The sequence below is a fragment of the Neophocaena asiaeorientalis genome, unplaced genomic scaffold, assembly GCF_003031525.2.
Source record: "Neophocaena asiaeorientalis asiaeorientalis breed wild unplaced genomic scaffold, Neophocaena_asiaeorientalis_V1.1 scaffold629, whole genome shotgun sequence".
NCBI classification, from domain to species: Eukaryota; Metazoa; Chordata; class Mammalia; order Artiodactyla; family Phocoenidae; genus Neophocaena; species Neophocaena asiaeorientalis.
The window spans coordinates 4898913-4920957 of record NW_020175468.1 but is presented as its reverse complement, the minus strand read 5'-3'; the positions used below and the strand labels follow the sequence as shown (position 1 = coordinate 4920957).

General features: G+C 52.0%; 1 protein-coding gene and 1 pseudogene across 1 annotated transcript in view; both read right to left on the bottom strand.

Moving 5' to 3' along the window:
• Positions 1-3749: 3749 nt before the first annotated feature.
• Positions 3750-22045, bottom strand: part of CKM (creatine kinase, M-type) — a 22190-nt gene continuing 3894 nt past the window's right edge. Inside the window, exons 2-9 of the mRNA XM_024768139.1 lie at positions 12389-12510; positions 10074-10284; positions 9028-9182; positions 8489-8621; positions 6491-6662; positions 5414-5537; positions 4809-4998; positions 3750-4287 (exon numbers count right to left, since the gene is read on the bottom strand). Coding sequence (XP_024623907.1) covers positions 4109-4287; positions 4809-4998; positions 5414-5537; positions 6491-6662; positions 8489-8621; positions 9028-9182; positions 10074-10266 — 1146 coding nt within the window. The 5' untranslated portion in view covers positions 10267-10284; positions 12389-12510 and the 3' untranslated portion in view covers positions 3750-4108. The remainder of the gene's footprint in view (positions 4288-4808; positions 4999-5413; positions 5538-6490; positions 6663-8488; positions 8622-9027; positions 9183-10073; positions 10285-12388; positions 12511-22045) is intronic.
• Positions 19488-19872, bottom strand: LOC112415261 (ubiquitin-fold modifier 1-like; annotated as a pseudogene).

Genomic DNA, 22045 nt, shown 5'->3' with positions numbered 1-22045 from the left:
GGCTCCCTGAGGAAACTTTGGGGTCGGGGGGGGGCAGAAAGGGAAACAGGAAACTTCCATTCCCCCCAACAGCTCAAGAATTAGGCCTTGGGCAGGGGCAAGAAGAGTTGCTGAGCCTAAAGACTGGATGGAGAACTGGGGTGGGTGGGGTTGGGAGTGGGGGTCAGAGAGGCAGATTCCTTCCCCTCCCCATCCCCTCCTGCTCGAACCCCCCTTTCCTGCCCCAGGCTGGCGCGGGGCACTTTGTACAAATCCTTGTAAATACCCCCGCACCCTCCCGTCTGCAGAGGTCTCCCGAGGAGCTGCCGCTCTCACCTCCGGTTTTTAAGTTATTACAGCCCCACCCTCCTCCTGTCAGCCCCTCACCTGCAGCCTGTTGCCCAATAAACTTAGGAAGTCCCCCCTCCCCCACGCTGACCCTGGGGTCTTCCTTCCCTGCCCTCACCTGCAAGTGAGATGAAGAGGAGGTGTGTGACTGGGCCAGTGGTTTCTCCTTTCTGAGCCTCGGGTTTTCTCGTCTGCAGAATGGGAGTAGTGGGGGTGTGAGGGTCAAGGATGATTGTGGAAGAGGGCAGGACAGGACTCGGCCTCATCCACGAGGCCCCAGTTCCTATATCGGACCCCCGTTCATCCATTCACATACCCACCCACATGGTATACTGGACTCTAAGCCACTTCTTACTCCAGCAGTACATTTATTCAATAAACAGTCATTGACCGGTGCCTACTCCATGCCAGGCCCAGTGTGGACACGAGACAGGGAGCCCCTGTCTGTCGGGGCGGGAGGGGGTTTCTGATAGACACTAGAGAAGCCATTGCTTTGGGGGCCACAGAAGAGAAAGTGAGGGGGTTTGGGGAAGGCACTCCAGAGGAACTGGTGCTGGAGTTGGGCTTTGAAGGATGAGTAGGAGTTGACCAGGTATTGGGTATGCCCTGGGCACAAGCCTGGAAGTGGAAGTGTATGGTATAGCTCAAAGAACTGTGGATAATTTCAGGGTGGCTGCTATGTTGGGGGTGGGTGGAGAATTAGCAAGAGAAATGCTGTATTAGGACTCATAATCCGTCTACACTTCAGCAAAAAGGTATTTGTTTGCTCATCTCATGGGCCAGGGGTGCCTGACTTCAGGTACATCTGGATCTAGGCAGCAGGCAAGCTCACCTCTGCTTTTTTCAGTGTGAGTTTCATCCTAGTAGTTTCATCCATTAGGCACTGCCTGATGGCAGTGATGACCCCTGCAGTTCCAAGCTCTCGTCCTTCCAGCTTAGTTGCTGCAGCAGAAAGTCCGCTGATCTTAAGTCATGTGATCGTCCCTGGACCAGTTGCTGTGACTCTGGAGTGGCCTGTGCCTAGAACTGGACTTAGAAGGGGCTCCCCAAAGGAAAGTCAAGAGTAGGAGCGGGAGAAGGGAAGTAGAAGCATGATAGACTTAAGCAGTAGAGGGCTGTCCAGTGCAGAAGGGCGGGGCTGCCTCACCCAGGGCCTTGTGGGCCAAAGGGAGCAGGCTGGGCTTTCATCCGAGGGCACTGGGGAGCCATGGAGGGTTGCATGCAGGGAAGAGGCTTAGTCAGACTGCCTCAGTTGCCCATTTAGAGCATAGTAGGGTCAACTGTTGTATTCTTCATGGAGCTGACGGGAAAGTCAAATGAGAAATGAAGGGTGGTAAAGATTAAAGAGTGGCCAGTGTTGAAAAATTCAGGGTCTGGGGCAGAACCAAAGTCCTGTCGTGAGTGAGGCCAGAATAGGGCTCTGCTGAAAGAGAAGTGTTTACAGTTGAGAGGGTAGAAAAATGAGGTGTGTGTAGGGGGAACCGACCCTGTCACGAAACCTCAATCCCGGAGGGCTTCCTTTGTGCCCAGCCCTGTGCTGGGGACACAGTGGTGACCAAAACAGCCCCAGCCCTGCCCTCATGGAGCTCACAGCCCAGTGGAGGAGACAGCCGTGTCCTCAGTGATCCAGAGTGAGCGGGGCTGGTATGGGGGAGTCCAGAGCCCGCAGGAGTGCAAAGAGGGAAACTGCCCTAGCCAGGGAGGGCTTCCTGGGAGGAACAGCTTGGCTGTGACGGAGAGAATGATGAGCAGCTAACCAGACATGGCAGGGTGTGGGTCATGTATTCTAGGCAGAGGGAACAGCATGTACAATGGCTGGGAAGCAAGAGAGCATACAGGTCCTTCAGCAAATGACACATGACTTGAGTGAGTATAGAGTCACTGTGAGAGATGAGGCTGGAGGTGCCGGCAGGGCCTTGAAGGTTGTGGAGAGGTGCCTGGGCTTTGTGCCAAGGGTACTGGGGAGCCATGGCAAGGCTGCGAGTAAGGGAGAGGCGGGGGCAGGTTTGTGCTGTGAAGGGAGGGAAGGAATCAGGTCAGAAGAGTAGCGAGGAGATCAGGACCCGGACAGAAGGTGATGAGAGAAGGGGTGGACCTCAGCCTTATGAGGCAAAATGGGCGGGACGGGCATGGTAGCTGCCAAGTGCCTGGCCTCTGGATTTGGCTGGCTGGAGTGTGTGTGGTCTGTGTGGCCTCAGGGGTGGAGCTGGGATTAGTGATGGGATCTTCACTGGGGGATAGTATTGTAAAGGGCATCTCCATGTCTAACAGGCCCTGTGTGCCTTGACCTTTGGGGTCTCTTCTAACCTTTCTGTTTTGGTAATCTCTCTGGGAACTCTGACATCCCCGGGCCTCAGTTTCCCTTCTGGAAAATGGAGAGATTTATTGATCTCTAAGGGCCCTTTACCTGTGTGACAAGGTTTGAAAAAGTGCCTCCCCCAGGTCCCTGGGGGCTCTGTCTTCTTAACTCTGCCTCACCTTTTCTTCTGAGGCCTTTGTCTCTTTAGGGGCCCACGTGCTATGCGCTAGCAAATGGAGGCCTCAGCCTATTGGGTCAAGTAGAAGTGATTGACGTGGCCAACACCCAATACATGTTCAGATGTCTCGACGTCTATTACCTGCTTCTCCCACACGCGACCCCAAGGCCCCTTCCCGCTCTTTTCTGGGACCAAGCTCTCCAAAAGTCCTATCCTTAAAGACTTCACAGGTATGCTCTGACCCAAGCCCCAGTCTGGAGGAGGAAACAGCTTGGGCAGACATTAAGGTGGGAATTGCAGGGTGTAAGGAACAAAAGAGTATATAGAGGAATCATGGGAAAAGAACTAGAAGGATGAGCCTTCAGCAAATGGTATGAATTTGTTTGGCCTTGAAGAATCGCACTTAATACGAGAGCGTTCTAGGCGACGTGGGGAGCCATGGCAGGTTCTCGAGCGAAGTAAGGAAAGTTGGAAACACTGGTAGCAGCTGTAGAGGGCTGAAGTCAGCTCGCACAGAAGGAGGCCAGTGAAACGCATAATGAAGTAGACAGTGATGAGATGCATGGGGGGTCTCAAACCGGAGGCCGGGGAGCCAGATTCAAGTCACAGACATTTTCTTTGGCTTCCGTTTCTCCCTCGCGAGGACCCTGTGTTTGAGATCTGAGAGTGAGTGATTGGGAGCCGAGGCAGGGAAGGGCCCAAGCTCGGCGGTGTGACACTGGACCACACCTCTCCGGGTCTCAGATTCCCCATAGAGCTTTGTAATGTTTGGATTAGACTCTGTACCCTAACTTTGCCTCATTTTAGAGATGGGATAAAGCATGTCTAGCCCTAGGACATGCCTAGAGACGGCAAACCGCTTCGAGGTCACACAGTAGCCAATTACAAAAGTCTTTCCTCCTCCTCTTCCTCCCCCCCTCCCCCCATAACTATCGCACACAACGCTAAGGCCACCATTGCTTTTATTTGTTGCTTTGAGCGGAGAAAAAGCATGAGCCGCAGGTGAGCCCGGGTGCTCTCCATTAGCCAGAGCGCCTGATGGTGGGCGGAGCTCAGGGAAAAAGAGAGGAGAGCATAAGGGAGGTTATTCATTGGCCAGAATCCAGAGAATGGAGCCCATTGGTTGGAACTCTGGTTGGAACTGGAACTCTAAGGGGGGTGGATAGAGCCCCCGGTAGACTAAACCTTTATAGGCGGGACTCCGGGAGAAAGGGGCGAGGCAAAGGATGAAGGGCGGGCCTCCGGTGGGCCGGGTCCTCCCTTTGGCTGGGGCTCCAGCAGTCGGCGGCGGGCGGGCAGTGCGCCTACTTCTGGGCGGGGATCATGTCGTCGATGGACTGGCCCTTTTCCAGCTTCTTCTCCATCTCCACCATGAGCTTCACACCATCCACCACCAGCTGCACCTGTTCTACCTCCGACGAGCCCAGCCTATCGGCGTTGGACACGTCGAACACTGAGCCCACTGCGGCCGTGTCCACGCCACCTGCGGGAATAGGAGGTCGGGGCTAAGGAGCAAGAAGAGATGCAGGAGCGGGGCCCGGGACGCAACCCCGGTGCCAACGGCGACTGCCGCATGTACTGAGTGAGTGCCTACTGTGTAAAGGTTAAGTGCACGCGGTTTCCTAAGCGTCTGTTTATTCACGGGCCCACATCTCCGGCTTTAGGTACCTCACCCCTCGACTATCCAGCACGGTGGGTAACAGAGTTGAGCTCTGGAGCCGGGCTGCCTGGGGTCGAATGCTGACCATCCTCCCCTTTACAGATTGGAAAGTGAGGTCCCTAGGCGGCCAGGGACATACACAGTGTATATTAATTATATAACCATGATGGTATATTGACTCATCTGAGATAAGGCGTGCTGCTGCCTATTTGCAGAGGAAGGAACTGAAGCTCACAGAAGGGCAGCCCTTGCCGACCCCCAGAACTCGTGGGGATGCCCCACCTCCCCTTCAGCCGCTGCAAAGGGCCGGCCCCAGAAGCCGCAGGAGGGGATGTAGGCCGCACCTGTGCCCCGCTTCTGCAGGCGCAGACGAGTGAGGATTTCCTCGAATTTGGGATGCTTGCTCAGGTGCGCTAGTTTCACATGCACGCCTCCACGCAGCCCGGTGCCCAGGTTAGATGGGCAGGTGAGCACGTAGCCCAGGTGCTCGTTCCACATGAAGGGGTGGCCGGCTTTCTTGAAGATCTCCTCAATCTGAGGTGGGGGAGAGGACCCTGGATCAGCGCCGGCGGGCGCCCCCAAATACACCGACAACCCGGACACGGTTCGGAGGGACAGGGTGTAAGAATGTCAGTAGGGGTAGGATTCTGAGGGGGCGGGTCTGGAAGACCCGGAGGCACGAGATTCTGAGGGGAGGGGCCCGACCGCACAGGTGGTGGCAGGATTCTGAGGGGGCTGGGCTTGAGGACGCCGGGAAGGCGGGTTCTTAGGGGCGGGGCTTGAACATAGGGGTGGGGCCGGTTTCTCAAAGGGCGGGGCCTTGGAAAGCTAGTGGGGTGGGTGCTGAGGGGCGTGGCTTGGGTATAGGGAGGAGCCGGGTTCCGAGGGGAGGGGTCTCGGAAGGCAGCTGGGGTGGTCACGTGGAGTCACGCGAGAGGCAGGCACCCACCTTCTGCAACCCCAAGCAGAAGCGGCGGAAAACCTGCTTCATGTTGCCCCCCTTCTCCATGGAGATGACTCGGAGGTGGTCCTCCTCGTTCACCCACACCAGGAAGCTCTTGTTGTCATTGTGCCTAGGTCGGGCGCAGCAAAAGGCTGAGGAATCAGCTCCGCGGGAACCCCATTCCCCAGCGTCTTGCAAACACATACCCACCGCTAGGGGGCAGCGGGCCTGAAGGGCAAGATGCGGGTGCACCTCAAAGTCTGAGAAGCTAACACCTGTAGACTCTAATGTCACTGGACCTGTGGAATCTCGAATCCTCGGATCAGTGACTTTTAGGGTCTTAATTCTTTGGACAACATTATAGACTCTTAGAATCTCAGAATCTTTGAAAAACGGAAGCCAGGAATCAGAATTGATAAATCCTCCCATCACATTGTGGCATCTCAGAAAGAGTCTTAGAACTGTAGAACCCTAGGACCTGGAAATGTTTGAAACCACTGAATCACAGAATCGGAAATTAGTGGAATCTAAAAATATTTAAAAGCTTGAAATCTTACAACCTACACTCTCCAAATCTTTTGAAACCTAGGTCCTCAAAACCTTTTAAAATCTTTGACTATCAGAATCAGGGATTCAGAGATTCATGGAAAGCCCAGCTAGCTAGCAACAACAGCTGGTAATAAAAATCATACTAATGGCCAATATGAGCACTTACTATATACCAGGCACTTTTTCCAATACTTTACATAAATTAACTCAATTAATCCTCACGAGAACCCCCAAAGCTATGAATTGTCATGATCTCCATTTTATAGATGGGGAAACTGGGGCAGAGACATGTTAAATCGTGTGCCAAAGGTCACACAGCTAGTAAGTGGCAGCGCTGGGATTTGCATCCAGGGAGTCTGGTTCAAGTCTAAGTTTCAAGTTTCCCAAAATGTGACATGCAGACCACAGGGTGGGCAGGGGTGGAAGGCAAGATCATTCTGGATAATTACTGTTATGGTCTTGACTTTGGTGGAAAGTCATGGGAAGGCTGGAGGAGGCAGGGGAGAAGGGGGCCATAGGGCAGGGGCGCCTCACCAGATGCCACGGGCATCGGGCCAGTCTCGGGCCATGCCTGAAGCCAGCAGCAGCGGGGACACGGGCTTGTCAAATAGGAAGTGGTCGTCGATGAGCTGCTGTTGTTCCTTGTCTGTCATGTTCTTCAGAGGATAGTATTTCCCCTTGAACTCTCCCGTCAGGCTGTTGAGGGCTGAGGGGCCGCAGGAAGGAGTGGTCAGCAGCCTGCCCCACCTCAAGCGGGGCGCAGGCCCACACTGCTACCCCTAACGGGCCTGGACCTTGGCCCTCTGGAGGTGCTAAAGGCGCCTAAACACTGTGTCTAAACCCAAATTCATGACCCCTCCCCAAAACGTGCTCCTCCCCTGTCTGCCCTGGGAAAACCCACACCAAGTGCTCAAGACAAAAGACATGGATTCTCCCCTTCCCGCCACCAAGCCTCACATCCAGTTCACCTGCGGGCAGTGATGTGCTGGTGTCTGCTCCTGCTGGCTGGCAGGACAGGGGGTCAAAGTCTCAGGAATCCGGGAGCCATCAGTAAACATTATTACAGTATAGTATTTGTATATATTTATATGTATTCATAATACATGGTAAATATGTATTATGTGTATAATAAATATATTTATATAATACATATACATATTTTTATATATTTTATACATTATTTGTATAATATACCACATAATATATTCTATATCATATACTGTATTATGTTGTTAAAAATAAATTATAAAAACTTACAGTTAAATAAATTATATTTAAAACATAGGGAATAAATACTCAGAGCGAGCGCTTTCTAATGATTTTGCTACACTTACTATTTTCTATGTTCTTGAAGTTATTCTCATCCACTGTAGCCGTATGGTGGAAATGCAACATAACGATGTGCTACTGCACGTTTCCTCCCATTGCCCAGCTCTGTATGACATCACGTGATTAGCTTAAAATTGGCCACAGTAGGAGAGTTTACACCAGAGAAATTGGTAGTCGCTGGCTGCAAATCAGGGCTTGTTTTTTTCTTTGTTTGGGTTTTTTGTTTTTGTTTTTTCTCTGAGAGCCAATTGTTAAACATTTAGCAGAACAACACTGCCTGCCAGCCATAATAGTTCTACCTCCCAAACATGCCCACTCTTTCTCCCCATTCCATAGCTACCCCTCACCCCCAACCCGGACAGCTGCAGTTGCCCCCTCTCAGCCTCTCTCCTACCTTTGCCCACTGTCTGCTCCCTGCACAGCAGCGAGAGGGATCCATATTAGTCCGAACCTGTCCTTCCTCTGCTCACCACCCTCCCATGCTTTCCTTCTCCCACAGGGTCAAAGCCATAGTCCTCCCAACAGCCCACGAGGCTCTGCACGACCTGGCCACCCACACCCCTCTGACCTCATCTCCTCCCCTCCCGCCATCAGCCACTCGGCTCCAGGCACACTGGTCTCCTTGCTGTTCCTCCAACACACCTTCCCATCCCAGGGCCTTTGCACTTGCTGTTCCACCTGCCTGGAATTCTTCCCAAGGTTGGCTTCTTCTTGGCAGTCAGGTCTCAACTCCTTTCTAACGTAGTTCCCGCCAGTCATTCTGTGCCACAACCTTTGTTTCTTGGCTTCATGGCATTTTGGAATTATCTTGTTCTTTTGTTGGTTTCTGTGTTTCCTCTTATCTCCCCACCAGGCTGACAGCTCTGTGAGAGCAGTGACCTTGTCCATCTTATTCATCACGGGAGCCCCAGCTCCCCACACAGAGCCAGAACAACCGTACATGTTTGCTTAATGGATGGGTGGATGGATGAATAGATGGACGAAGGTCAGGACCCTGGCGCAATTGGGTGTCAAGTCTTGACAGCACCCCCAGGCTTCCACCAGGGGTAATGCTTCCAGCTGTCAGTCACCAAGTACTCATGACTTACCAAGTTCTTTCAGTGTTTTGGAAAATGGGGGCCCAGGGGAGTCCAGAGACCTGCCCACGGAGGAGCAGAGCCACAGCTGGGGGACCCCGGCAGTGTGCGGGGTGGGAGCTCTCACCTTCCACGGCGAGTTTCTCCACGGCCCGGCGCTCACCGCGGGAGCAGTGGGGGGGTAGCGAGAAGCCCTTGATGCTGCGGCCCGTGCGGACGCGGCTGCTGAGCACGTAGTTGGGGTCCAGGTCGTCTCCACCCTAGAGAATGGATGGGGGGGTCAGGGCGGGGTGGGCCATCCTGTGAGCCCTGCCCCCGTCCCCAGCAAGGTCAAGTCTCCCGCCAGGCCCTCCCAGCTCTCTCAGGCTCTCTGCTGCTGCTTTGGTGCCTCCCTCCCCACCACCACCCCTTCTCTCTCTCTCCGCCCCCCTCTCTGTCTCTCTGGCTCTCCGTCTCTCCCCCTCTCCCCACCCCCACTGCCCTCAGCCCCATCTCCTTGCCTGACTTCGTGTCTCTCTGTCCCTCTCTCTTCCCATCTCCCTCTGTGTTTCTCTCCATCTCTGTTCGTCTCCCTGTCTCTCTGGGTGTCTCCCCCACCTCCTCCCTTCTCCTCATCCCTCTACCCTCGCTCTCCCACCCCTCCCCCCTCCCCTGGGGGCAGCCAACCTTGAGGTTCTCGTGGTTGAGGTCCGTCTTGTGCTTGTCGGTGGGTTTGTAGCCCCCGTGCCGGTCCTGGATGATGGGGTCAAAGAGGTCCTTGAAAACCATGTAGGACTCCTCGTCACCAGCCACACAGCCCACGGTCATGATGAAGGGGTGACCTGGGGGGGTCGGGGGGGAGGTCAGAGGCGCTCGTCTCCAGCAAGGAAGGCCTGGGCTCCTGGGTCCAGCGTAGACTGTGTGTGTATGTGCGCGCATGCAAGGGAATTCACTCGACACCTCTGGGTCAGAACTGAGAAGGCTGAGGCTTGGTAGGAATGGGGAGGGAAGGCTGGGAAAGGTCAAGTTGGCATCTGGGGGAGTGGGAGGAAGGCTGCGGGCAGGACAGAGGAGAAGGAGTCTGGGGGGCCAGTTACTAAAACTATTACCATGTCAGAGTCCCCAAATCATGGAATCTTCCCCTAAAAAATTTCAGAACCTTAGACTATCAGCCCCCACAGATAATGAGACTTGAAAGACCCTCTTATTTCTCAAGTGGGGAAACAGAGGCCTGGAGAGAAAGGGCCTCTCCCCTCAATCACACCATGAGTTGGGGGCTAAGGCTAGAAGCCGGGCTCCTGCCCAGTTGCACTCGCCCTGGAGGGGTGTCCTTGGAGAAGGAAGCGCAGGGCTTACGATACCCCCTGTCAGAGTCTGAGTGCTGACGTTGTGCCAGGCGCCGCTCCATGTGTACTGATGCCTATGTTTTCCCAACGTGGGTGCCCATTTTGCAGGTGAGGAAACTGAGGCCTGGGAGCTGCACTAGCTCCCTCAGGGGAGTCTCACATTATACCCCTGCACATTTAGCGAGTGGTTTACCGCGTGCCGGACCCTGTCCCAAGCACCTCACCCATCCCAACTCCTCTGTTTCTCACAGCAGCCCCATGGGTATGGTCCCCATTTTACAGATGGGAAGACTGAGACCCAGGGAGGTGGGATCGAGGCCTGGCAGGCAGCCTCCAGAGCAGCCCCCAGCCTTCTGGTCCCCGTGATGCTCCACCAAGGAGGCTTACCTGGGTTGTCCACACCTGTCTGGATGACGTCGTCCAGAGTGAAGCCAGATGGTGTCTCCTTGTCCCGCAGCTTCTTGTAGAGCTCGGGGTTCAGTACCTTGGCCATGTGGTTGTTGTGTTTGCTGAGGTCGGGGTATTCCTCCTCAGACTTGAAGTTCAGCTTGTATTTGTTGTGGGTGTTACCGAACGGCATGGTGGTGGCGTGGGGGACCTGGTGGGCTGGGCCGGAGGGGAAGATTAGCTCACATCCAGTAGAGACCAGCCAAAGAACAGAACCAGGCTCTGGGGTCAGGCAGGCCTGAGGGTCAGTCCTGACTCCTGTGCTGTGTGACTTGGAGCCAGAGGGATCCCTTCTCTGAGCCCCTGCATCTCGACAGGATGTATCAAGAGTTTTGTGTTAGGATCTTAGCTCCACCGCATCCTGGCAGGTGACCTTAGACTAGTAACCTTGCTAGAGACTCAGTTTCTCCAGCTGGAAAATGGAGGGGGGGAACGCCTCAAGCCAGAGTAGTAATCATGGCATGGGTAAGAGTGTAGGTTCTAGACTCAGACAGCCTGGCTTTGAATGCCAGCTCTGCCACTTACAACAAGCTGTGTGACCTTGGGTGAGTTGCTTAACCTCTCTGTGCCTGAAAGTACTCGCCTGTAAAATGCAGGTATAATAGCATTCACCTCATGGAGGTGTTGGAAGGATGAAGTGAGTTAATGACGTAAAGCACTTGGAATAGTGCCTGGAACACAATAATCACTGTTTTGCTCAGCTATTATTATTTTTGTTGTTGTTATTTTAAACTGTGAGGAGCTGGTGAGAAGATGGAGGGTGTTGCTGGCAATGAGTGTGTGAGCAGAAAAGGGACATTCTCTCCATAAAACTCCTTGGGTGCTCAGTCGAGGGATGAGGGGCAGGGTGGGAGTGATGGCTGGGTGCCTGCCCCCACCTCTGTTTGCTGACACCTCTCCTGCAGGGCACAGTAGAAGAACAGCTCAGTGTCTGAGTTTGACAGAACCGGGTTCAAATCCCATCTATGCCATTTCCGGGCTGTGTGACCCCAGGCCAGTTACTCAGCCTCTCTGAGCCTCTGTACTCTTTGAACTGAATGCTCCCCATGGGGTGCCGGGAGGATTCTTTGAGCTCAAGCATGTGGCTGGTTGAGCACAGGCCCCAGCGTGGAGTTGGGGCCTGATACCTAGAGGGGTGGCTGCTATTATTGTTATTACTACTTTTATCCACAAGACCCAGAAGGAGGAGGGACCCCTTGGTGGTGGTGGTAGGGATGGGATACTCATTCCCAGCTCCAGGAATGGGAAGCGGGTAGGATGGTGGGAAGGAGATGGGGACCAGGGTGAGAGGAAGGCCGAGGCATCAGGCCAAGGGGGATGGAAACCCACGAAAGCCTTTGGAGTTGATGTCCAGGGTTGGGGATTTATTTTTAGAGTCTGGCAAACTCCTCCTTCCCCACCGACACCCCCCGCATTCCAGGGGCTCGGCTTGCACCAAGTCAGCAGGCCAGAGACAGGTGGGCCAGGGTGGCCAGGAGGATATGCATTCAGGCTGTGGGGCTCAAGGGCTTTCCACCCAGAAAGCCCCCTTCAGAGCATGTCCCCACCCCCATCCCTGCTAGGGACAGGCCAGGAGAAGGCACAGAAGCAAGGTTGGTGAGCCCAAGAGACACCAGCAGTCATAGCCCCAGAGCCCCACACACACACGTCACCATGGACCCCCCAGATCACACCGTACACGGACCCACACTCGCACACATCCAAGCTCAGGGACACACCCAGGATACAGGTACTCATGCAGGAGCCACGGAAAGTTAGACACAAGGTCACACTGTGTGGAACGCCATAGGGACCCACAAGGTCACCAACGCAAAGACCCCACAGTCCCTGCCGTCGCAGAGACCCTGACAGGTGACACACAGACACCTCCCACAGTTTATGGCACCCAGTTCTGGTGAAAAACCATCATGAACAAGGCCTGGCCCAAGCCCCTTGCAGGAGGTGACAGCTGGCAGCTGTCGAGACTCCTTCGCATTCTGGAAACCCTCCCCAGGACCCTGGAAACCCTCCCCAGGACCCTGGAAACCCTCCCCAGGACCCGGCGCTGCAGAGATCACAAGTCACAGCCGGGATCAGGGGCTCACAGGTGGAGGGGACTCTCTGACACAAGGTCCACCTTGCCACACACTGACCCACCTGTGTGCAGGAGGACATGGGGGAGGACACGTAAGACCCCTTCCAGAGCCAGCTTGGCCTCTGATTCCGGAGGAGGACCCCACTCTGGACCCCACCCCAAATCCCACCCCAGGCAGTACCTGGCTGGGATGTGCTGACAGGGGCTGTCTGTGTCCTGGAGGCAACACTGACCCGAAGGAAAGGCCCACAGCCCTGGCCTTATATAGGGGGGAGCCCGGGCTGTGCTACTGGCTGGGAGGGGCTGCCCCCCGGGACAGGGCTGGAAGGCAGCTGAGCCTCTCACCTCACCGCCCAGGCATCGTGCCCACCCGGAACCCAGGCATGCCTCGCGCCCATCCCCATGGCCTTGTATGGGCCGCCCCAGGGTCTGGGCCCAGGCCCCCACCCCCACCCCTGTCACCACCAAGCTGGTCCCCCGACCAAATGCTGAGTCGGGCTGGCGGGGACAGCTGGCCCCCTGCCGGGGCCACGGGATAGCGTCAGGGAATGTCCCAGGAACGTAGAAGCCACCCTCCCCTGGCCCTCTGCTGGGCCACCAGCCTCTCCTCAGCCCCCAGCGGCCTTGACCCCAGCAAACAGCAGGTCCTGAGCCCTAGCCCTGGGGAAACCTTGCAATGGCCCCTGAAGGTCAGGTATCTGGTTTTCCAGCAGAGGAAACAGAGATCCAGAGAGGCTGTGTGATTTGCCTGCTGTCACCCAGCTACAGGGAGTATCTGACCAAAGCCGAGGTGGGAACAGGGGTGACCTGAAACCTGTGCTTGGATGTACTTTCCTCCTTGGGAGCGGGTGGGAGGGAAACTGAGGCTGGGCTGAGTTGGGGCGGTTCTAACTCAAAGCCAGGTTGGAGGCGGTGGTCACCTTTCCCACTCCAGGCCACCCACCTGGTGACACTGGGAGATTTCCGCTGTGGAGGGGACAGGGAGGGACGTGGCCTGCCGGGAAGGGAGGTTATTTTTAGAGCTAGCTCGCTGTGTTCTCTGGGGGACCCGAGGCGCTGGGGATGGGGGGGCGCGGGGGCAGGTGTGAGGAGGTGGGGTCACCACGTGTCCAGGCTAATTATAACCAGGCGTCTCGGGTGTCCCCAGGGCTCGCCTCCTTACAAGGGCAGCCGCGAGCCCGGGAGACCAGCCCCACCCGCAGGGGAAGGGGGCTGGGTGGCGGCTCAGGTCAGAGCGCAGGACTCGCTCGGATCCGGGCTCTCAGCACCTCGACCGTGACGGGGGACCTCAAGGGCCGAGGATGAGATTCTGCGGAAGTGGGACGGCACAGAGGAAACTGCTTCCTCCGCCTGGAAGGCGCCAAGACTTGGGCAAGCGGGGTCAAGTCCAGGGAGGAGGAGGTTCAGGGAGCGCCCGGATTGAAACAAAGAAGAGAACGTTCCTTTCCCTCTGAGGTTCCTCCCTCCTCCCCGGTCTTCCCCACTCCTTCCCAGGCATAGGGGCACTGATCTAGGGAAAGGGGACCCTCTCTACCTCTCCCTAGGTTACTATTGGGATGGGGAGCTGCCTAGAAAACTTTTCCTTGGGGCCTAGCCCCTGATCTCTCCACCAACGTCCCCTTCCCAGTAAGGTCAGAGTGACAGTGTTCTCCCTCACAGTTAGGGAAACTGAGGCCCAGAGAACTAAAAGGAACTGGTCTAGAAGTATTATGCATTTATCATTTCAACAATTATTTATCAAGCACTTAATGGGAACACAGCAGAAAATAAGCAAAACCCCTGCCCTCGCAGAGGTGACATTTCAGTGAGAGTAAACAAGTCAATATATGCTCTAATGTCAGGGACAATGGGGCTTTGAAGGAAAATGACAGAGGGTAAGGGATGAGAGTGATGGCACAGCAGAGGAGATCAGGTCAGACCTCTCTGGGGAGGTGACATCCGAGCAGAGACTGGAGGGAGCCAGCCATGTGGAGATCTGGAAGAGGGACAGCAGGTGCAAAGGCCCTGAGGTGGGAGTGGCTTGGCATATCTGAGAGACAGGGAGATGGCTGGAGGGCTGGAGCAGATGGGGCAGAGGGGAGAGTGGGAGGGAGAAGATGATGTTGGAGAGAAGCCAGGAGCAGACCTATAGGGTCCTAGGGGCCGTGGAGGAATTTCCATCCCACTGTGAGTGGGATAGGAGTCCCTGAGGGCTATGAGCAAGGGAGAGACAGGATCCAGCCACATCACACACAGCTCAGCCCCCTGGACCCCTAATAACCCCTTGTGTGGACATTTGACATTCCTTTTGGCCACACAGCATCCGAAGCCCTTTCTGTGTCTGGGGAGCCCCCCACCTCTGACCACCTCCTTTGGAGAAGCCAAAAATGTCAGAAACTCAGTTTCCCGTAATCCTTTGCAGCGACGGTCCAGTCATGTGACCAGGGCTGAGCCAATCAAACACTCCAGCAGACCTTGTATCATAAGCTCTACCTCCTTTATCTTCTTTGAGTCTCACAGAAACAGTTGGCCTTGGGGAGCTCTATAATCCCCATCATATATCTTCCTCCCACTCCCAGCCCCTGAGCCCATCAGTCTCCAAGGCCTGTCCATCCCTCCTACCCTAGCTCAAGACCTCCACATTCACTCCTACCCTAGCTCAAGACCTCCACCTGCCCCAGTGTTGCCCTGTCCCACCTACTCCCTACTTGCTGCCCTCTCCTGCTCAGAACCTGCCATGGCTCCCCAGTGCCCTCAGGATAAATGAGTATTTGTTGACTAAGTAAATAATAGTAGCTTTATCTGTCATTTGGAAACCCCTTCACCCAGCTTAAGCAGAAAGGGCTTTCCTACCAGATATTAGGTGCTCACAAAATTGTTGGAAGGGCTGAAGGAGCAGGCTCTAGGCTGGGCCTCCAGGAACACCTCTTGCCCCCAGAATCAGGCTTCCTCTGAAAAACTGGATGTGCTAGAAGGAAGTTAGCGTGGATATTGAGTGGCCACTCCACAGTCTCCACCCTAATAGTTAACTCTCATGGAGCACTCCTATATGTCAAGTACTAGGCTAACTGCTTTACATATATTAGCTCATTTAACATGCCCAACAATAAGGCTCAGAGAGGTTAAGTGACTTGCTCAAGGTCACACAGCTGGGAAGGGGCAGAGCTGGGAATCAAACTGGCACAGGGCTGCTGAGAGTGGGTTCAGGCTTTGGTAAGGATAATTTTCAGGCCTCTCAGCAAGGTCAGACAATATTGTCAGCCCAGAGTCTCTTTCTGGGTCTTTAGGTCCTGACAATTTGTACCCACATCCCCTTGCCCCCTTCACCACCCTAGCAGTCTGGTTTCAGGATTCAATCACTGTATGTGTATTAACCAATTTAATTCTCCAGCAGTCCTATGAGGTAGATATGCACATTTTACAAGTCAAGAAAGTGAAGCCCAGAGAAGTTGAGTCACTTTCCCAAAATCACACAGCTGGGAAGTAGCAGAACCAGACTGGACGGAGTAGTCATTCCCTTCCTGATTCCACCTGTTCATGCTAAAGCCTCATTTTACAGCGGATGGATGCTGAGACTGGAAAAGGGCAAGGGATCGCAGACTTCTGGTATCCTCAGGTGGCAAAAGGTACAAGAGAGCTTTGTGGGATCTCTCTTATAAGAGCACCAATCCCATTCATGAGGGCTTCTCCTCCTACTAATACCAAAGACCCCAGCTATTAATGCTATCACCTTGGAAGGTTAGGATTTCAACATATGAATTTTGGGAAAACACAAACATTTAGATCATAGCACCAAGATACATTGCTGAGTGCGGGGGCGGGGCGGGGAAAGAAAAAAATATATATATACCTGTTGCCACAAAAATGCTGTGAAACACACCACCCCAAAATGCAGGAACTTTGAAATGGATGTGGGGTTGACTGACAGTTGGCTGATTCGGGCTGGGCACAACTGGGAAGCTTTGCTCCATACTCTTACGTTAAAAACAAGACAACGGGCTCAAAATGCTAAGCCCCATGTCACCAAATCAAGACTTAATGACAGTTTCGGCTCTCCTGGAGATGGACTCTTAAACCACCCACTCAGATCAGCACTAGTTAGGTAATCTGCCTCATAGACCCCTGCCGTCCCTAAAGGAAAGTGACCTCGCAATAACCAGCCTGCTTTTTTTTTCCGGGTACAACTTTCTTGTTTCTGCTCCCTTCCACCTATAAAAGTCTTTCATTTTGTTTAGTTCCTCGAAGCTCCTTTCTGTCTGCTAGATTGGATGCTACCTGATTCGAATCGATTTTTGCTCAAACTCAATACAGTTTTAATATACCTCAGTTTATCTTTTAACACTACAGAGACGTTGTGGTGTGTGGGCCAAAGGGGGAGCAGCCATGCAGGGGAAGCTTTTCTCATGCCTGTGCCTGGGCGCAAAAGGCAACGTTCAAGGCCCCTTAGGTCGAAGCTCAGAACTGGCATGACTGGTACTTGTGCCACTCTGCTGTTGACTAAAGTAAGTCACATGACCAAAGTCAAGACCATTGTTCAGTCTACCTCCATGGGTAAGGTTTTTCTCATTTGTGTTTTTCTTAAATGGTCACTCATTCTCAGACATCCACATACAATTCATATCCCTGGAATATCTCAGGAAGGATATTAGAAACTGGTAATCATGTTGGCTTCTGGGAAGAGTGGGGATCACGGAGTGACAAAGACCTACTTTTCACTCTGTAGTCTTTTGTTCTCTGTGAACATCCTTTCTGACAGCACTTTACTTCTTAAATTAAAAAAGGGAGTAAATATAATTCACACTGCTGTATGTTATATGAAAGTTAAGAGAGTAAAAATAAATAAATAAATAAAAATTTAAAAGGGGGGAGGCTTTTTAAAAACTATGGCCAAGAGATGAAAATAGAAAAGCCCCCATCGCATCTACCCATTTTCCTGACATGGCAAACTGAGGCCTTAAGTGATTAGATGGGGATTTTGTTGAGTGCCTTCTTCTTCTTTTTTTTTGTCACTAGTTAATATATGAGTTTATTTGGGATGATTTTGATTTTAGAAGGAAGACAAGTTCAAAGAATCGTTTGATAGAAAATGAAACAAGGAGTTAGTTGTATATGGATGGACGTTGAAAATACATTTATAAGCTAAAAGGTATGACAAATTTCTACCCAGTGTCTCTTTTTTTTTGTTTTCTAATTTATTTCATTGAAGTATAGTTGATTTACAATGTCATGTTAATTTCCGCTATACAGCACAGGGATTCAGTTATATATATATATCTATGTACACATTCTTTTTCATATTCTTTTCCATTATGGTTTATCATAGGATATTGAATATATCCCTGTGCTATACAGTAAGACCTTGTTGTTTATCCATCCTATATAAAATAGTTTGCATCTGCTAATCCCAAACTCCCCATCCACCCCACCCAGTGTTTCTTTTTTTTTTGACATAAGCTCTTTTTATTTTTTTGATTAGCTGTGCTTTATCTTTTTTTTTTTAAATAAATTTTATTTATTTATTTATTTATTTTTGCCTGTGTTGGGTCTTCGTTGCTGCCTGCGGGCCTTCTCAGGGCAGTGGATTCTGTTGTTGTGGAGCACAGACTCTAGGCACGCTGGCTTAGTTGCTGCGGGGCATGTGGGATCTTCCCCGACCAGGGCTCGAACCTGTGCCCCCTGCACTGGCAGGCAGATTCTTAACCACTGCGCCACCAGGGAAGTCCCCACCCAGTGTTTCTTAATGAATACTTCAAAATGAAACAGTTTGAGATCTTCACATTTGGTTGCTGCATTTTTATTTAATTAATAACTGTCTTGGCCATTTTTCATCTGGTAAAGCAACCTAACCAGGAAATATTCAGGGAAGCATTACTCACCCTATTGCCAGTAAATTAGGACATGGCAACTGAAGACATCTGAGTTTGGTTGGTCCTTGATCTTTTTTTTCATGGACCATTAGGAATAATTTCCACAGCGTTCTTGCAAGTGGAGGAAAAAGGTGGAAATGCTAAAAAAAATTGAGTCCAACAGAGAAGGCGACCAGGGAATTGGTTATGCTTTGACTGAACTAGAGCTGCCTTCCCCCAGCTAGAATCAAGTTCAAATGCTGACTGCCTTGTTGACTGTGGTCTTGCGTGAGGGATTTCTCCTCTCTGAGCTTCAGTTTCCTCCTCTTTCTTTCTTTCTTTTTTTTTTTTTGCGGTACGCGGGCCTCTCACTGTTGTGGCCTCTCCCGTTGCGGAGCACAGGCTCCGGACCCGCGGGCTCAGCGGCCATGGCTCACGGGCCCAATCGCTCCATGGCATGTGGGATCTTCCCGGACCGGGGCATGAACCCGTGTCCCCTGCATCGGCAGGCGGACTCTCAACCACTGTGCCACCAGGGAAGCCCTTTCTTTCTTTATTTTTCAGCCAAAGATGCTTCTACTTTATTTTCAATTCTCACCATTACAAGTGTTGGATTCTGCAAGATCATAGTTAAAACACTTTGGTGTAGGATATCAATTTTACACATAACGGCTGGATCTTTTAAAAAGCCAATTTTGGGCTCTGGTGTTAAATTAAATTTTATATGAATACATGAATTTGAAACTCAAAAACAACCTGAATGATAAAAAGAACTCATCAATACATTTATATTCTCTATCATAAATGATACATAAGTAAGAATTCAACTATTTTTACATCTGCAAGTCAGATGCTATCAAGCCAACTGCCATGTACAATCCATAATCCTCTTACATTTTTAACTCAAAGACAAATAGGAAGATTCAGTACATTTTAATTTCCCAAATGTTCTCAGAAAGAATGATCAGAAGCATCCTCCAGTTGTTTTTTTTTGAATTTTTGAATTTTATTTTATTTTTTTATACAGCAGGTTCTTATTAGTTATCCATTTTGTACATATTAGTGTATAGATGTCAATCCCAATCTCCCAATTCATCCCACCCCCCCCCCCCCTGCCACTTTCCCCCCTTGGTGTCCATACGTTTGTTCTCTACATCTGAAGCATCCTCCAGTTTTCAAACACAGTTGGGTAAATCCATTTACCCCACGGGAACTACCTGTGTGTGTTGTAAGGTAGTAGTGAAAGACTACGATCCTCTGCGGTAGTGATGCCCTCAGTGCGGAAGCCTTCCCTCTTCACGTGAAGCGTGTGAATAACAGGAAGGGACAGAGTCACCTTCATTATTTCCTCAACTATTGGTGTTTTCATAGGATTTTAAATGCCTGATTTCAGTTTTACAACAACAATACCAATATTCATTCTGAAAGGTAATCTTATCTTCCAAGTAGCAGATATTAACAACTTCCAACATGATCTCTAGGAACAATTTGAAGTTCTTTTTTGGCCACACAGCTTGCAAGATATTATTTCCCCGACCAGAGATCGAACCCATGCCGCCTGCAATGGAAGCGCGGAGTCATAACCACTGGCCTGCCAGGTAAGTCCCTAATTTGCAGTTCTGAACCATGCTTTGGAAAAACATTTCCAGCAGTCTGTGCAGGATTTATGCCTATTCCATTATGGGTAATAATTGCAGTTATTGGATGTTGCAGGAACTTTAAATTCTTCTGTTGCGAACGTTAAGACTGCTGTGAAAGGTGTACTTTTGGTAACACAGAGTACTTTGTGGGGCAGCTGAGAGTCTGAAGTCAGAGTGATCTTAAAGAAAACCTTTGACATGGCAGAGCCAGTCCAGAGACCCCACCAGTTCCACCGGCTAGCCCCACGTCCTCTGAAGTGCAGCCTGGCCCAGCCTCCTCCTTTTTAGATATGGCAAGTAAGAGTGCCTACCTCAGAGGGTGGCTGTATGGATTCAGGGGCTCTGCTACTCCTTGGCTGTGTGATCTTGGACAAGTCACTTAACCTCTCTGTGCCTCATCTTCTTCACCTGTGGAATGAGGACAATCATAGCAGGTTGGTGTGAAGGTGAACAGAATTAATCTACAAGGCAAGACCTGACATAGGGCCTGTCTTGGGTAAGAACTCAGGAATGCCAGCCCCAGCTGATGCTGTGCAAAAGTGCTTGGCACAGGGCCAGCCCAAATGCTATGTGATGAGTGTAATCATCCCTGTTTTACGTTTATTTATTTATTTATTTTTGGCTGCCTTGGGTCTTCGTTGATGCACGTGGGTTTTCTCTAGTTGCAGCAAGCGGGGGCTAATTTCATTGCGGTGCCCGGGCTTATTGCGGTGGCTTCTCTTGTTGCGGAGCACGGGTTCTAGGCATGCTAGAACCCGTGGCATGCTGGCTCAGTAGTTGTGGCTCATGGACTCTAGAGCGCAGGCTCAGTAGTTGTGGCACACGTGTTTAGTTGCTCTGTGGCACGTGGGATCTTCCCGGACCAGGGCTCGAACCCATGTCCCCTGCATTGGCAGACGGATTCTTAACCACTGTGCCACAAGAGAAGTCCCCATCCCTGTTTTATAGATGAGGAAATAGGTGCTCAGAAAATCATGGCTTGCCCCAGGTGACATGGAAAGGAAATGTCAAGACCAGGATTTGAATGCAGATCTACCTGGCTCCAATTCCCTCCCACCCCCCACCCCACATACACACACAGTGTTTACCATGTGCCACTCTGTTCTAAGCCTTTTACAGGGATTACTCATTAATCCCCACATCAGCCTCACAAAGTAGGTTACACATGTGAGTCCATTTCTACAGATCAGGAACGTGAGGACCAGAGAGGTTAGTTCCTGGCTCAGGGGTCACACAGCCAACAAATGACAGAGCAGGGACTTGCACCTAGGTCATCTGGCTCCAGTCCCTGCACTGCTTCGTAGTAAGCTTGTGGCAGTTCCAGAACCAATGTCCCGTGTCCTGAGGGCAGAACAATGGGGGGACAAGGACTCAGCTGCCGCCTTCTACCCTGTTCCCTAGAAATACCTGGAGAAGTTAGAGCGTGAGTTTGAGTCTTATTTTCCATCAGTCAACAACCATTGTCCCGAGTGCCTTCTCTGTGTTCGGGCTGTGCTGGGTAGCACTGGGCACACAGCAGGGACTGAGACTGCCTTGGCTCTGTCTTCCCTCCTGGGTATTACAGTCCTGCATGGGAGACAGAGAAGTGATGACCCAGGATGGGCATGGCTGGAACATGGGATCCCAGGAAGTTGCAGGAGCCCAGGAAAGGCGTTTCCTCCAGTCTTGGGGTGGTCTGAGAGAGCCTCCGGCAGGAGGGAGCATCTGCACGGAAGCTCGGAGAACAGGGGAGTAGAGAGCCGCGCGGGAATCTGGTGCCTGGTCTACGGACCAACAGCGCCCTCTTCTGGAAGTATCCTTTAGTGCAGTGACCGGTGTACTGCCAGGGTTTGGCAAAGCTCGCCTTGAACCAAATTCGATGATGCTAGAATCCTGTGCGCCCAGTTTTGGCCAATTTATGTTTCTAGGACTTGATTCATTGAGTCAGTCACTCAACAAATATTTATTGAGCACCTAATTTGCGCCAGGTGTTCTAATGCTAAAGATACCGTGCTGACAATACAGAGCCCTGCCCTCAGGGAGCTAGCATTCTAGTGGGGGAGAACCAATAATCTAACACCATAAAATCAGTAGGTAATATTTGCTAAATGCTTCCGATCCATATATTAACGCATTCAATCCTTACAGCCTCGGCTTCCCTGGTGGCGCAGTGGTTAAAAATCCGCCTGCCAATGCAGGGGACACCGGTTCGAGCCCTGTTCCGCGAAGATTCCACAAGCCGTGGAGCAACTAAGCCCGTGCGCCGCAACTACTGAAGCCCGCGCGCCTAGAGCACGTGCTCCGCAACAAGAGAAGCCACTGCAATGAGAAGCCCGCGCACTGGTATTCCCCGCTCTCCGCAACTAGAGAAAGCCCGCGTGCAGCAACGAAGAC